Source organism: Molossus molossus, unplaced genomic scaffold, assembly GCF_014108415.1.
Source record: "Molossus molossus isolate mMolMol1 unplaced genomic scaffold, mMolMol1.p scaffold_m16_p_5, whole genome shotgun sequence".
Classification (NCBI taxonomy): Eukaryota; Metazoa; Chordata; class Mammalia; order Chiroptera; family Molossidae; genus Molossus; species Molossus molossus.
In genome coordinates this window covers 7,354,288-7,369,525 of record NW_023425388.1, presented here as the reverse complement: position 1 = coordinate 7,369,525, position 15,238 = coordinate 7,354,288, and the positions used below count along the sequence as shown (strand labels likewise).

Below are 15,238 nucleotides of genomic sequence, written 5' to 3'. Positions count from 1 at the left end.
TACATGCTGCCAAAAATCGAGGAAGAAAAAGACCAACAAATCAATGGATTCTCATGGGCCAGAGATGTGAAGAGCAGGTCACAGGAAAAGAAATGTACGTGGTCTGGAGGGTACAAGTGCTCAGACTCACGGAGGGGAAGGGACGTTTTTAAGAAAGAGGTGCTGTCTCCCAGCTGTTTGGCTGGACACACCCCGTTGAAGAAGTGGACAAAGGGCAACCTCACGCACTGCCCGCCAGACGGACACGACCTGGTGACAAATAACAAATAACAAAATAAGTTCTAGGAATGTGTCCCGGAGATTTGCTGTCAAATTATTAAGTGCTCCCTGTCAATGCTGCCTCTCATTGCAGCGATATTCAGAACACGCAGAGCGCCGGCGGGGACGGCTGTCCGGCTGCAGACCCGTGCCGAGCGCTGTGCCGCCGTGGAAAGCAGGGGGCGGTCTCAGTGACCGCTGCAGAGTGACATCCAGGGGACGCAGGAAACTGCAGGTGCAGACCAGTGTGCAATATGCCAACTTTGTGTGAGAAAGGGGGATGATACTCCCATACTTTTTTATTATATTTTTAAAAATGGGAAAATTAACCCAAAGGTCATAAAGCTATTAGCACGAGGGGGCATGGAGAACGGGGGGGCCCTGAGGTGATAGCCGGGCCTCTGGAATGGACCCGGACGGGGGCTGTGGGAGGTGTTTTCAGAACACAGAATGCCCGGGGGGAATGGGGCAGTGATGGGCAGCCAATCAGATTCCTGTGCTGGAACTAGCTGAAGCTGACTTATACTGGCTTGAATACTAAACATTCAAGAACTTTGCAAGCTGGTTGTTAAAACTGTTGGTAACTTTATACTGGGTGCAATCAAGGTGTTCCAGTCTGAGGACTGGCTCAGATCCAGGAACTGGGCAAGGGATCACGACTTTCTATGGGGGTGACTGTCCTCCCTTTCTGATCATCGAGTTTGATTTCTGGTTGTGTGTTTTTTTTACAGATTTTGAAGAGTGTGCTAATGACGTGCTAGTCTTCCGGGAAAAGGTTGTTATTTGTAGTGTGTGCCGATGTCCTTGGTGTCAGCGCTCACGCGCCATGAGGGAGGACCCTGCAGTCAAGACCAGTGGCCACAGTAATTCTTACCCCGGCCTTCCCCTTCCAGATTTCATGCGTGTAACACGCCAGAAAGGGGATGCCTTAGCATTTCGAAGACTGTGGAACATGGGTTCAAGGTGGGATGGATAGCAGAGTCCTGAAACATTAGTACAGGCTCCCTGTCAGAATGAGACACAGGGAGGGCACGTAGTAGGTAGGCTGGCTCTATCCAGCTCAGAGCGAGTCCACTGGGCCCACAGACCAAGCAGTGGAAGTCCTGGGTCCGTGGATGTATAATTGAAATGGGCATCCTTGGTGGTTGGTCCCACTTCTAACATTCATTACTAGGCGTTGGGGAAGGAGCAGGCATCTTGAAGGAGGTGGAAGAGAAGCCTCTAGAACTGTTCTTCCGACCCACCCCCAACCCTGACCCACCCAAGTCAAGATTGACCCCAAAACAGCATTACAACCTGCGGGCAATGGCAGTAATTGGTGTCACCTTAACGGCCCAAAGGCTATGGATATACGGGGGGTGGGGTTCTCATAATGCCTCCAGACTGGCCCCCGTAAAAACCAGGTGAATCCTGCAGGATGACCGGGCTGCAAACTCTGTCAAGGGGTAGTCCCCCTGCAGCTGCTGTGGCAGACGAGCTGTGTTGTCTAGAGCAGCTTACCTGGCACTCGTCCAGGATGACATAAGCAATCATTGCTTTGGTGAATGCATGCTTTTCCCTCCCTGCCACAGAAGAGGTTCACAAAGAGTTTGCATTCATAGCAAACAGACAATGGTCTACATTTATGGTTTAGTCCCACCCTCGGACATAACATACTCAAAATAGGTCTGAAAGTCCAGGATATCACACTGGTCCTCGGTATCAAGGACATCATGCTACTGGACCCTCGTGAGCAAGAAGTGGCTACTATGTCGAAGGCCTTGGTAAGACACGTGTGCTCCAGAAGGTTGGAGATAAACCTTACACACACTCAGAGGTCTGCCACAAGAGTAAAAATCTTAGAAGTATTCTGGGGCATGCTGCAACATTCTATACAAAATTAAGTATCGATTTTTGTATCCTGTGGGAAACACCATGAAGAAGGAGGCACCATGCCTGACAGGCAACTTTGTATTCTGAATGTAACAAATATTCTGCATCTGGGAACATAACTTTGACCCATATACCAGGTGATGGAAAGATTGTAAACTTTGAGTGAAACCTAAAATAAGAAAGAACTTGGCGGTGGGTTCAGGTTCCAGAGCAAGTTGTCCCTGTTGGGTCAGCAGGCCACATAGTGTTGGGAGTATCAGTGGTGGAAAAAGATGCTATGTGGAACTTGTGGCAGCCCTGGTGGAAGGATCACTACTCAGGACCCTGAGATTCTGATACAGTCAAACCACATTCAGCAGCATATTAAAAGGATTGTTCACCACAACCACATGGGATTTATCCTAGGAATGCAAGAGTGAAAAATAGAGAAACCAATCAGTACAATGCACTACATTAGTAGAATGAAGGGGGGGGAACCCACATGATCATTTCAGTTGATGCAGAAAAAGCATCGGACAAAAGCCAACGTTCTTTCATGATAGAAACACTAAACAAACTATGACTAGAAGAGAACTTTCTCAACACAATAGAGGGCATTATGAAAAACCCATAGCTAACATCGTGCTCAACGGTGAAAGACTGATACTGTTCTCCCTAAGATCAGGAACAAGACAAGAATGACCACTTTCACCACTTCTAGTAAACATTGTACTAGAAGTCCTAGCCTAGGAAATTAGACAAGAAAAAGAAATAAAAGGCATCTAAATTAGAGGAAGAAATAAACCTTACCACAAAGCTACAATAATCAAATCAGGAGTATCGGCATAAGGATGAACATACAGATCACGGGAATAATTGAGAGTCTAGAAATAAACTTATACATCTGTGGTCAATTGAGTTTCCAAAAGGATATCAAGATCATTTGAAGAAAGAATAGTCTCTCCAACAAATGGTTCTGGGACAACTGGATAGTCATATGCAAAACAATGAAATTGAACCCTATCTTGTGCCATATATAAAATTTAATTCAAAACAGATGAAAGATTTAAATATGAGAGCTAAAGCTAAAGATAAAAATCATATGATCTTATCAATAGATACTGAAAAAGCATTTGACAACATCCAGCACCCATTTCTGATAAAAACACTCAGCAATGTGGGAATAGAGGGATCGTATCTTGACAAAATAAAGGCCATCTATGCAAAACCTACAGCCAACATTATACTCAGTGGGCAAAAATTAAAAGCATTTTCCTTAATAACAGGAACAAGACAGGGGTGCCCACTTTCACCACTCTTATTTAACATAGTACTAGAAGTCTTAGCCACAGCAATTAGACATGAAGAAAAAATTAAAGGGATCCAAATTGGAAAAGAGGAAGTGAAACTGTCATTATTTGCAGATGACATGATATTGTACATAGAAAACCCTAAAGACTCCATCAAAAATCTACTAGATTTAATAAATGAATTTGGCCAAATAGCAGGATATAAAATTAATGTCAAGAAATCAACAGCATTCTTATGCACCAACAATGAACTCACAGAAAGAAAACCTAAAAAAAAAAAAAAAAAAAAAAATCCCATTTACCATCACAGCAAACTAATTAAGATACCTGGGAATAAACTTAATCAAAGGAGTAAAGGACCTCTTCACAGAAAACTACAGGTCATTGAAAAAAGAAATAGAAGAAGATATAAAAAAGTGGAAGCATATACCTTATTCATGGATTGGAAGAATTAACATCACTAAAATGTCCATACTACCCAAAGCAAGCAATCTATATATTAAATACAATCCTGATCAAAATACCAATAACATATTTCACAGGACTAGAACAAATACTTCAAAAGTTTATATGTAATCAAAAAAGACTCTGAATAGCCACAGCAATCTTGAAAAAGAACAAAGTAGGAGGGATCACAATACTGGATGTCAGGTTATACTACAAAGCCACTATAATCAAAACATCCTGGTACTGGCACAAGAACAGGCATATAGACCAGTGGAACAGAACAGAGAACCCAGAAATGGACCCAAGGCAATGTGCTCAATTAATATTTGACAAAGGTGGCAAGAGCACACAGTGGAGTACAGACAGCCTCTTCACTAAATGGTGCTGGGAAAATTGGACACCTACATGCAAAAAAAATGAACCTAGACCACCAATTTACACCACACACAAGAATAAACTCAAAATCAATAAAAGACTTAAATGTGATTCATGAATCCATAAAAATCCTAAAAGAAAATGTAGGCAACAAAAATTCAGACATCACAAGCAGCAGAATTTTCACTGATACATCACCTAAGGCAAGAGAAACAAAAGAAAAAATGAACACATGGGACTACATCAAACTAAAAAGCTTCTGCACAGCAAAAGAAACACCATCAAAATGGAAAGGGAACCCACTATATGGGAGAGCATAATTGCCAACGATACATCAGATAAAGGGTTAATTTCCAAAATATATAGAGTACTCATACAACTCAACAAAAGGAAGATAAACAACCCAATTAAAAGATGGGCAGAGGAGCTGAATAGACACCTCTCCAAACAGGACATACAAATGGCCAAGAGACATATGAAAAAATGCTCAGCGTCACTAATCATCAGAGAGATGCAAATTAAAACAACTATGAGATATCACCTCACACCTGTCAGAATGGCCGCCATCAACAAATCATCAAACAACAAATGCTGGCGAGGGTGTGGAGAAAAGGGGACTCTAGTACACTGCTGGTGGGAATGCAGACTGGTGCAGCCACTATGGAAAACACTATGGTATTACCTCAAAAAGTTAAAAATTGAACTGCCATTTGACCCAGTGGTCCCACTTCTAGCAATATACCCTAAGAACCCTGAAACACCAATAAGAAAGAATATATTTACCCCTATGTTCATAGCAGCACTATTTACAATTGCTAAGATCTGGAAACAGCCCAAATGTCCCTCAGTAGACAAATGGATAAAAAAGCTGTGATACATATACACAATGGAATACTATGCAGCTGTAAGAAAGAAAGATCTCTTTTATCTTTTGGGACGACATGGAAGGACCTGGAGAGTATTATCCTAAGCAAAACCAGCCAATCAGAGAAAGACAAATATCACATGATCTCACTTATTTGTGGAATATAAAGAACAAAACAAACTGATGAACAAAATGGACCCGGAGACATAGAAGTAGGGTACAGACTACCAAACCTCAGAAGAGGGGGGTGGGTGGGGATGGAAGAGATAATCCACAGAACTTATATGCATGTATACGTAACCAATGGACATAGACAACAATACTGGGGATGGGGCAGGTGGGGGGGGGGAGAGATTGGGAGGAGGGTGTCAATGAGGGGAAAAGGAGAAACATCTGTAACAAAAATAAATTAATTAAAAAAAATTTTTTTAAAGAGCTAAAGCTATAAAACTCTTAGAAGAAAACATAGGGTAAATCTGCGTGACCTTAGATGTAGCAATGGTTTCTAGGTATCACACTGAAAGCATAATCCACAAAAGAAAATATAGATAAATTGAACTTCATAAATATTAAAATGTTTTATGTACCAAAGGACATCATCAAGAGAGTAAAAACACAACTCACATGGGAGAAATATTTGCAAATCATAATTCTGAGAAGGGTCTAGTATCCAGAATGCATAAAGAACAGCGATAACTCAACAACAGAAAGACAACTCAATTGAAAATGGGAAAAGCGTTTTGACAGACATTTATCCAGAGAAGATATACAAATGGCCAATAGGCAGATGAAAGGAAGCCAATATTATTTGTTATTAGGTAATGCAAATCAAAACCATGATGAGATGCCACTTCATACCCAGGGTAGCTATAATAATAATAATAATAATAATAACAATAATGTGTCAGCGAGCATGTGGAAAAATTGAAATCCTTGTACATTGCTAGTGAAAATGTGAAATAATGCTGCTGATGTAGAAAACAGTCTGGCGGTTCCTCAAAAGTTAGACATAAGGTTACCATACGACCCAGCAATTCCACTCCTAGGTATATGCCCAAGAGAAGTGAGGGGGGAAAAGGCGATCAAACAAAAGTTTGTACAAAAATGTTTATGGCATAATTATTCACATTAGTCAAAAGGTGGAAACAACTCCAGTGCCCACCAACTGATCAATGGTTAAATAACATGTGGTACGCCCATACAGGGGCCACCATCCATGCATAAAAAGGAGTGAAGCGCTGACACCGGCTACACCGTGATGAGCCTTGAAAACGTTATGCTCAGTGACATAAGCCAGACACAAAAGGCCACGTATTGTATGGTTCCTTTTGCATGAAATGTGCAGAATGGGCCGATCCGTAGAGACTGAAAACAGAGTAATGATTGACAGGGACAAGAAGGGACTGCTTAATAACACAGCATTTCCTTCGTAGCGATGAGAACGTTCTGGAACTAGAGTGGTCATGGTGCCTTCTAAAGGTTCCTAAGAGGGAGGTCCCATGCTCAGCAGCACTGGACGTGATCAGTGTTGCAAATCTTGGTTGCTCTTACAGGTGGGACAGCTATATTTGTATCAGGTTGTTTTGTGTCTTATCCTGCGTTGGTTGTAAGGACTTTTCCATTTTCATACTAACCTTTCATCTATCATGCATGTTGCAAGCATTTTCTGGTAGTTTAAGATCTTCAGTTTGTAAACCAAAAAGATTCCCTTTGGGTTGGATGTGGAATTATGCCATTGATGGGTTGCCTAGGAAGAGTGGAGGACGATACAGCCCTGAGATTTTTGCCCACAACTATCTCAGGTCCTCAGTGCACATACTTTTTGTGCGGGTTTTGGTCAAATTTCACTTTTTTGTTCACGTCTGATCCTCTTAACAGTCCTCTCGGGTGCTTTATGGTTTGGGTCTCGATGGTGCCGGGCGTCTCTCCTGCAGTTCTCACGTGGCACAGCTGGCCAGACGGAGGGCTGCTGGTGGCCGTGAGTGTAGTCCACGCCCTGCCCCCTCGTGAATGTGACGTTAGAACCCGTGGCAGTCACTCGGCAAAACCTTGCCTCATATTTTTCACAAGTTTTCTGGAGCCAGAAAAAAAAAACAGATGGGAAAACAGAGTCCTGCAACATACTCACAACTTTAATGAGCAAAACCTAATTATAGAAAACAAGCCAGCACTAATGAGGGTTCTGCTGCAACCAGTCTAAACACCAATGCGGAAGGGAGCGCGTGGGAGCCTCCTGCTGGGGCAACGCTCACCAGGAGGGTATAAAAGCCCACAGGCCGGGCACCTCACACCCTCACATTTACACAGACACTCACACTACCCTCCTCCAGCTCACCTCCAGGCCCCTGCCCACCATGGCTGCATCCACCTTGTCTGTCTGCTCCAGCAACCTGAGCTATGACAGCTGCGCCTGCCTGCCTGGTTCTAGTGACTCTTGCACCAGCTCCTCCTGGCAGGTGGACGACTGTCCAGAGAGCTGCTGTGAGCCCTCCTGCTGTGCCCCCAGCGGCGGCCAGTCCACCTGCTGTGCCCCCACCTGCTGCATGCCTGTCTGCTGCAAGCCCATGTGCTGTGTGCCCGTCTGCTCTGGGGCTGCCCCCTGGTGCTGCCAGCCCACCCCCTGCCCCTCGTCCTGCTGCAGACCCTCCTCCTGCATGTCCGTCATCTGCCGCCCCGTGTGCAGGCCTGCCTGCTGCATGCCCGTCTCCTCCTGCTGTGCCCCCTCCTCCTGCCGGCCCAGCTGCTGCCGCCCGGCCTCCTGTGTGTCCGTCGTCTGCCGTCCCATGTGCAGGCCTACCTGCTGCATGCCCGTCTCCTCCTGTTGTGGCCCCACCTACTCCTGCCAGCCCAGCTGCTACCGCCCAGCCTCCTGCATGTCCGTCGTCTGCCGCCCCGTGTGCAGGCCTGCCTGCTGCATGCCCGTCTCCTCCTGCTGTGCCCCCTCCTCCTGACAACCCAACTGCTACCGCCCAGCCTCCTCTATGTCCCTGCTCTGCCGCCCGTGTGCTCCCGCCCAGCCTGCTGCGTCCCCTCCTCGGCCCAGGCGTCCTGCTACTGAGCAGCTCGATCTCCTGCCCCTGAGCTGCTGTCCTTGCTCCTGAGCACAGTCCTCTCCCGGGACCCCAGGAGCCCCTCCGCTGGTGCCAGGGCCCCCTCTCCCTTCGGTGGGCCCACAGTTGCTGCCTAACGCAGATTTGAACATGCCCCATCCCTGTTTGAGGAGATGACGCACAAGTCCCTCAAGGGGGTGTGGGGGGTGCTTGGGGTCCCCAGGAGCCTCCTCTGCAGGACTGGCTGCTCGCTTTCCATGTGACAAGGCCAATGGCTATAATCAATAAAATGTTTGTGCCGGGAAATATGAGTTTGCTTTCTCCTCCCGAGCCCCCTCGACCACTCCAAATCTGGGCTGTGGGTGCTCCGTCTGGCAGAAGCCGGACAATAAAGATGAGCTCAAATCCAAGGGCACAGGCTGGGCGACAAGACCTCACAGGGATGCCATCTGCAGCCTCCCCTCCCTCCCGCCCCCAGTGACCCCTCCCCGCGGGGGACAGCCCTCCAGGGCCGGGCCCCGGAGGTGTGGACCCTGAGTGGACTTGGGCTCCTGCCCACGTCCGTCCCCTGCCCGCCCAGGCTAAGGGTGAGGTGGGAGCAGCAGAAACCCTGTTGGTCGGGAACTGGCAGTCCAGGACCTAGCACATGCTGACTCCCTGGGGAGTGGTCCCGCACGCGGTCCAGACAGGGCCTGAGGCTCTGAGCACTGATAAGACCCTGTGGGCCCAACAGGGGTACAAAGCTCAGTTCAGACACCACATTGTGCTCAAGGTTGCAAGGCCAGGTTGCGGAGGCACAGAGCAAGAAGACTCCTGTGAACACCCTCAGGCCTGTGGGGAGGATAAGTCTGCAGTCTCAGCGCACCCACTGTACGCGAGTCAAGACACCCAGGCAGCATCGGGTGCCCTACTTATCCCTTATTCCCTCATCAGGGACAGAGGCAGTAGGACCATAGGAGCCGGGGAACAGCGGAGAGCAGGCAGACAGAACCAGGCATGTCCCCCGGGGGCCAGCAGGGGAGACTGTAAGCCCCGCTCTCCCTCCAGGTCAGCTCCACAGGCAAAGAGAGGACAGGGCGAAACCCTAAGACAAAACAGCTGGATCATAAGCCTGCCTTGATTCCTAAATCCCTGAGCTTGCCTGAGTTTGCTCAAAACCTGTACCCATGACTTGCTCATTCGAATTCTAAGAAATGCATGACCGTCTTTATAGATAAATGGACAAAGTTCTCGATGAAGTCTTCACAGCACAGAGTTAAAAAGACACGGACAAAGGTCCTACCTCATATGTGGTGCTGGCGAGGATGTGGAGAGAAGGGGGCCCCCGTGCCCTGCTGGGGGTGCAGACTGGTGCAGCCACCGAGGAAAGCAGTATGGAGTTTCCTCAAAGATTTTAAATGGAACCACTTTATGACCCAGTGATTCCACTTCTGGGAATTTATCTGAAGAAACCTAAAACACTAATTCGAAAGTACACACGGATCCTGGCCTGGCCAGTTTGGCTCAGCGGTTAGAGCATCGGCCTGCGGTCCGGAGAGACCCGGGTTCGGTTCCCGCTAAGGGCATGTACTTCGGTTGCAGTTTGTCCCCGGCCCTGGTTGGTTGTGCGGGTGGCAGCCACTCGATGTGTCCCTTCACGTCGATGTTTCTCTCTCTCTCTCTCTTCCTCCCTCTCCCTCCCACTCTATCTGTACAAAAAATGGAAAAATATCCTCGGGTGAGGATAAAAAAAAAAAGAAAGTACACACGCACCCCTATGTTCACTGCAGCATTATTTACAACAGCCAGCATTTGGAAACAGCCCAAGTGCCCATCTTGGATGAGTGGATAAAAAAGCTGTGGTGCATTTGCATGATGAAGTACCACTCAGCCACACAAAAGAATGAAATCTTACCTTTCGTGACAGCGTGGATGGACCTGGAGAGTATTATACTAAGTAAAATGACCTAGTCAGAGAAAGACAAGTACCATAGGATTTCTCTTATATGGAGAATCTGATGCACAAAATGAACTAACAAACAAAATAGAAACCGACTCAGCTGTCAGAGGGGAGGTGGGAGGGACTGAGGGAAAAGTGAAGGGATTAAGAAAAACCCTCACAGACGGAAGGTGGTGTGGCGATTCCCAGACAGGAGTGGGAGTGGGGGAGGTGGGAGGGGTGAAGGGGATGAATGTGATGAAAGAGACACGATGTGGGGCGGTGAGCGCACAGTGCAGTACGCAGACGAGGCATTCTGGAATCGGACACCTTAAACCTGTATACGTTTATTAACCAGTGTCGCCTCGACAAATTCAATAAAAAATCATAAATTTAGAAAAAAAAGGTTCTACCCCACTCCTAACCCAAGGAAAGTGAGATGCAGGGGTGTCAACCCCCGTGAAAGCGGCAGCCTACAGCCCACAATGTCGGTTAGAGCCGCGCCCCGCCGCTCCCCGCCGCTTCCCGCTGCTCCCGAGCGCGCCCCGGCTCTGCAGGGGCGACCGCACACCCCATGGCGCCTCTGCCTGGGACCCTGCGGTGCAGCTCAGCATCTCCTCCTCACAGAGGCCCCGCCCCCAGCTGCCCCTCACTCTCTGCCAGCTGCACCTGTTTCCTCTCTGGGCTCAGCCCTCCCGGAATGGCTTCGTGCATTGATTTCTCCGTCCACGCGTGTGTTCATGGCCCTGGGAGCTCAGGAGCCAGGATGTCTCTGCTGCCAGCACACGGCACGTACTGTTTGTTGCATAAACAGGTCAGTTTCTGTGTAGATTTGGGGCAAACTTTCTGTAACGGGCAGATAGTATTTCAGGCGCTGCTGTCACACGGTCTCTCCACAACAGCTCAGCACGTTGTGCAAAAGCAGCCGTGAACAGCTCAGAGATAAACAAACAAAACTTTTACTTACAAACAGGCAGCAGGCAGTCACAGGGCAGACTCGTGTCTGCAGACTCCTGCTTTCCTGCTTCCCGGGCAGACTGCAAGCTCCGACCACACTCCTGCCGCAGACCTTCCTTGACGCTGAGACACTGGCCGAAAGGACGCCGTGCTCTGGGCCCAGCCCGCTGCTCTGTGCACAGAACGCCTGGAGGAACCCCACGCGGCCCACGCAGTCAAACCAGAACTCCCTGTCTACAGAAGGGAAGCCTGACCTCAGAGCCACGCTGATTTATGGTGGAGCCTAACACAGGACAGTGCGACCCAGGAAGGACATGCTGGGAAACATGGCGGAACCAGCCACAGGGAAGTCAGCAGTCCTGCTTCTGTGCTGCGGGGACGCCCACAGCCTGGGTATAAGGGCCGCCAGGGAAGGAGCCTACAGACATCACCGCCTCCACTCCCACACCAGCCAGCCCCACGACGACATGGGCCACACCAGCTGCTCCACAGCCTGCCAGGCTGGCTGCTGCTCGCCCAGCCCCTGCCAGTCCTCCGTGTGCCAGCCCGTGAGCTGCAAACCCACTGTGTGCGTGCCTGTGAGCTGCCAGACGTCCTGCACCCTGCCCGTGAGCTGCAAACCCACTGTGTGCACAGCCCCCACCTGCAAGTCCTCTGTGTGCCTGCCCACAAGCTGCAAACCCACTGTGTGCACAGCCCCCACCTGCCAGCCCTCCGTGTGCCTGCCCACGAGCTGCAAGCCCACTGTGTGCACAGCCCCCACCTGCCAGCCCTCTGTGTGCCTGCCCACGAGCTGCAAACCCACTGTGTGCACAGCCCCCACCTGCAAGTCCTCTGTGTGCCTGCCCACGAGCTGCAAACCCACTGTGTGCACAGCCCCCACCTGCCAGCCCTCCGTGTGCCTGCCCACGAGCTGCAAACCCACTGTGTGCACAGCCCCCACCTGCAAGTCCTCCGTGTCCCTGCCCCTGAGCTGCAAACCCATGGTGTGCACAGCCCCCACCTGCCAGCCCTCTGTGTGCCTGCCCCTGAGCTGCAAACCCGCCGTGTGCACAGCCCCCACCGGCCAGCCCTCCGTGTGTCTGCCCACGAGCTGCAAACCCACTGTGTGCACAGCCCCCACCGGCAAGTCCTCCGTGTGCCTGCCCACGAGCTGCAAACCCACTGTGTGCACAGCCCCCACCGGCCAGCCCTCCGTGTGCCTGCCCACGAGCTGCAAACCCACTATGTGCACAGCCCCCACCTGCCAGCCCTCCGTGTGCCTGCCCACGAGCTGCAAGCCCACTGTGTGCACAGCCCCCACCTGCCAGCCCTCTGTGTGCCCCTGAGCTGCAAGCCGGTGGTGTATGTGGCCTCCTCCTGCCCGTCCTCGGGGTGCTCCAGCCCTCCTGCCCCACCCCGGTCTGCAGACCCATGTCCTGCGGCACCCCTTCCTGCTGCTGACCTGCACGGTCTCCTGCCAGCTGCTCCCAGTGCCGACGGGGCCACACCTGCACCTCTCCCACAGCCAGCCCTCGGGGGCCTCCAGGCTCCGCACGTGGCCGATGAAAGCGTGTCCAACAAGCCCTCTGAACTCCAGGACGAGAATGTGGCAGGGTGGTCTGGGTCCCTCGTGACCCTGCGCGTCCTCTCAGGGCAGCTCTGGGGCGCAGGGGGCGCCTCCGTCTCCAGCAGGAAACCCACCCGGGGTGAGGCAAATACACCTCGCCTTCTCGATGTGGCTGGTCGCTCGGCGTTGCCTTCACATGTGTCCGGAGCTCTTTCCGGAAGGTGGACACCGTCCTGAGCACAGCAGCACCTCCTCAAGGAGTCTGGCTGGAAAGCTCAGCGGAAGGTGGGGTCCTTGGCGGCTGGAGGGTGGGGGAAGGTGCCATCCCCGTCTGCCACCCAGGACACTGCAGATGGGAAAGGACAGAGGAAAGCTTCCCTCCTGCTGAGTGGGGGGCAGAGAACATGCCTGGGCCCCGGGTCGCACGGGGAGCCCTAAGGACTGCTCCCACAGGAGGGCAGGAAGCTCCCCCACCCCCCAGGTACAAAGTGAGGCTGGCTGTCGCAGGGAGCAGCAGCAGGAAGTCGGAGGAAACCTGGACCTCCAAGTCCCAGGTGCACAGGGCCTGCTCCAGGCTGACCCTGGCCAGGGTGACAGAGAGGCTCCTGCCCAACTCCCCGACCAGCGCAGCTGGGTGAGCGCCGTCAGTCTCCAGCGGGGAAAGGCAGACACGTGTACAGGTCCCTTCCATGTACAAAGCACATGGGGGCAGCTGAAAACTTAGGGCAGGGCAAGAACGCCCCCCCCCCCCAGCCTGGAGTCTTTGTGCTCAGAATGTCCTCACAATAACAATGAAATCCAAACCACATCAATGTCTGAGCAGGTTGATTCAACCCCGCCCCACACACACTGACGATGGAAGAAGAGGAGCACCCATCTCCAGGAGGAAGCACTGTTTATGTCCATTTCAATTACAGCATGATATCTGATATTCGATCAAAGCTCAGAAGGTGTACAAAAACGACAGGGAATAATCCGTTTTTAAGAGGCAAAGCAATCAACACAATTGAACTCAAAATGACCCAGATGTTGCAGCTATCAGATGAAAATTTTAAAAGTAATGGGTGAAGTAAGTCAGACAGAGAAAGACAAATATTGTAGGATCTTACTCCCAAAGGACGGAGAAGCAATGACGACCCGTTAGCAGTGAGTGCCCAGGATCCCAGATTGTGGTTACTAAATCTCATTTCCCACTAAGAAGGACCGCTGCTCCTTGGAATGATAAGTTGCTGGGAAATGAAATAAGCAAGATGATGAATCTGGGACATTTTGAGACCCAAAGCAAAGAAGTTGTCAAAGACTACCGAAAAGGACTCGAGGTGATTTGAAGGGGCTGCCACTGAGGTCCACTGAAGAAGGAGCAATTGCATCCTCCAAAAGCACCTGCTACAGCTCCTGCTACAGATTAAAGTACACCGAATATATAAAAAGCCATAAGTGCATAAAGATACACAAAGTTATACACACACACTATACACACACATATGTATATATATATATATACAAATACATGCATAAAACATATGTGATATAAGAGCATATATACAGATGTATACGTACCTGTGTGTGTATAATCAAAGATCTATAGAGGCTACTAGGACACCAAAAATTATTCTAAAAATTGCTAAAAAGGACAGAATGAATCACATATCTGGCCTTTCCTGTAAAAACAGTCCTTTAGGTAACCAAATACACATCCAAGTTATTCTTTGTAGAAGGATCCCAGCCAAAAAAAAAAAAAAAATGTAGAAGTCATGACAAGCTTAGGCAATTGCCATTTCGCAGTGCCCAGTGACGTCATGGATCTAAGTCATGATTCTCAGCGGCTGCTAAAACCGAGGCTGAAAAGCTCAAGGAAGCAGGCTGACAACCCCCAGGCCAGAGATCAACCCGACACCCAGAAACTGAAGCCCCAGACCCCACTGGCCTCTTGATGCGATGCCCTTGGAAACACCACTCTTCCTGGGGAGTAATCTTGTCTAAAGAGTTGAACCTACATTTCCACTGGGCCTTCTCCCGTTTTGCAGGAAATATAGGAGATGGAGGAATATTGTAAACACCTCAAAGACACAAACAACCTAATCCAGAATGCAGGAAGCATCCCAGGACAAACAACCAATTTCCTCAGCGAATAAATGCTGTAGGAGTCCCTGTAAATCCAAAGGGGCCGAGGAGAAGCATCAGCCGCATGCTGCGTGCGAGCCTCGTCTGGACTCCGACTTGAGTAGAACAATGATTTGTCTTCTTTCAGACAATCAGAATAAAATAAATAGACTAGATGAGCACTGTTGATAGTCTAACGTTTCAAACTTGTATAGGTGCTCCTAGTACATACATTACATAAGTGTAATAGACACACATGTCCACCCACACATCGATTCTTATAATGTGCTTATACTCAGTTAATTTGCCCCTTTTGGTAAAATAGCAAGGACTTCTTCCTGTGCCCACACACATAGATCTATCAACCCCATTCTTTTTCATGCCCGTGTAGTGTTTCATTACACAGATATGCCGAAATAGCATTATTCCCCTATTCATGGCCCTCAGCTTGTCTCATTTGTTGTTGTTGCTGTTACACTGTGATCACAAACACCTTTTTAGGTCTATGTTGGTGCAACATTTCTGTTCAGCTGATTCCCAGGAGAAAACACCCTT

The 15,238-nt window shown here is 49.5% G+C and overlaps 2 protein-coding genes across 2 annotated transcripts; both read left to right on the top strand.

Moving 5' to 3' along the window:
• Positions 1-7,460: 7,460 nt before the first annotated feature.
• On the top strand, positions 7,461-8,057 carry LOC118617644 (keratin-associated protein 10-12-like). The gene has a single exon (XM_036243638.1). The coding sequence runs from the start codon at positions 7,461-7,463 to the stop codon at positions 8,055-8,057; it is 597 nt and encodes a 198-aa protein (XP_036099531.1).
• A 3,300-nt stretch (positions 8,058-11,357) lies between these two features.
• On the top strand, positions 11,358-12,474 carry LOC118617629 (keratin-associated protein 12-2-like). Its single transcript, XM_036243622.1, is given in 3 exon segments — positions 11,358-12,077; positions 12,368-12,407; positions 12,410-12,474. Coding segments are annotated over 3 exon segments (825 nt in total).
• The last annotated feature ends 2,764 nt before the right edge of the window (positions 12,475-15,238 follow it).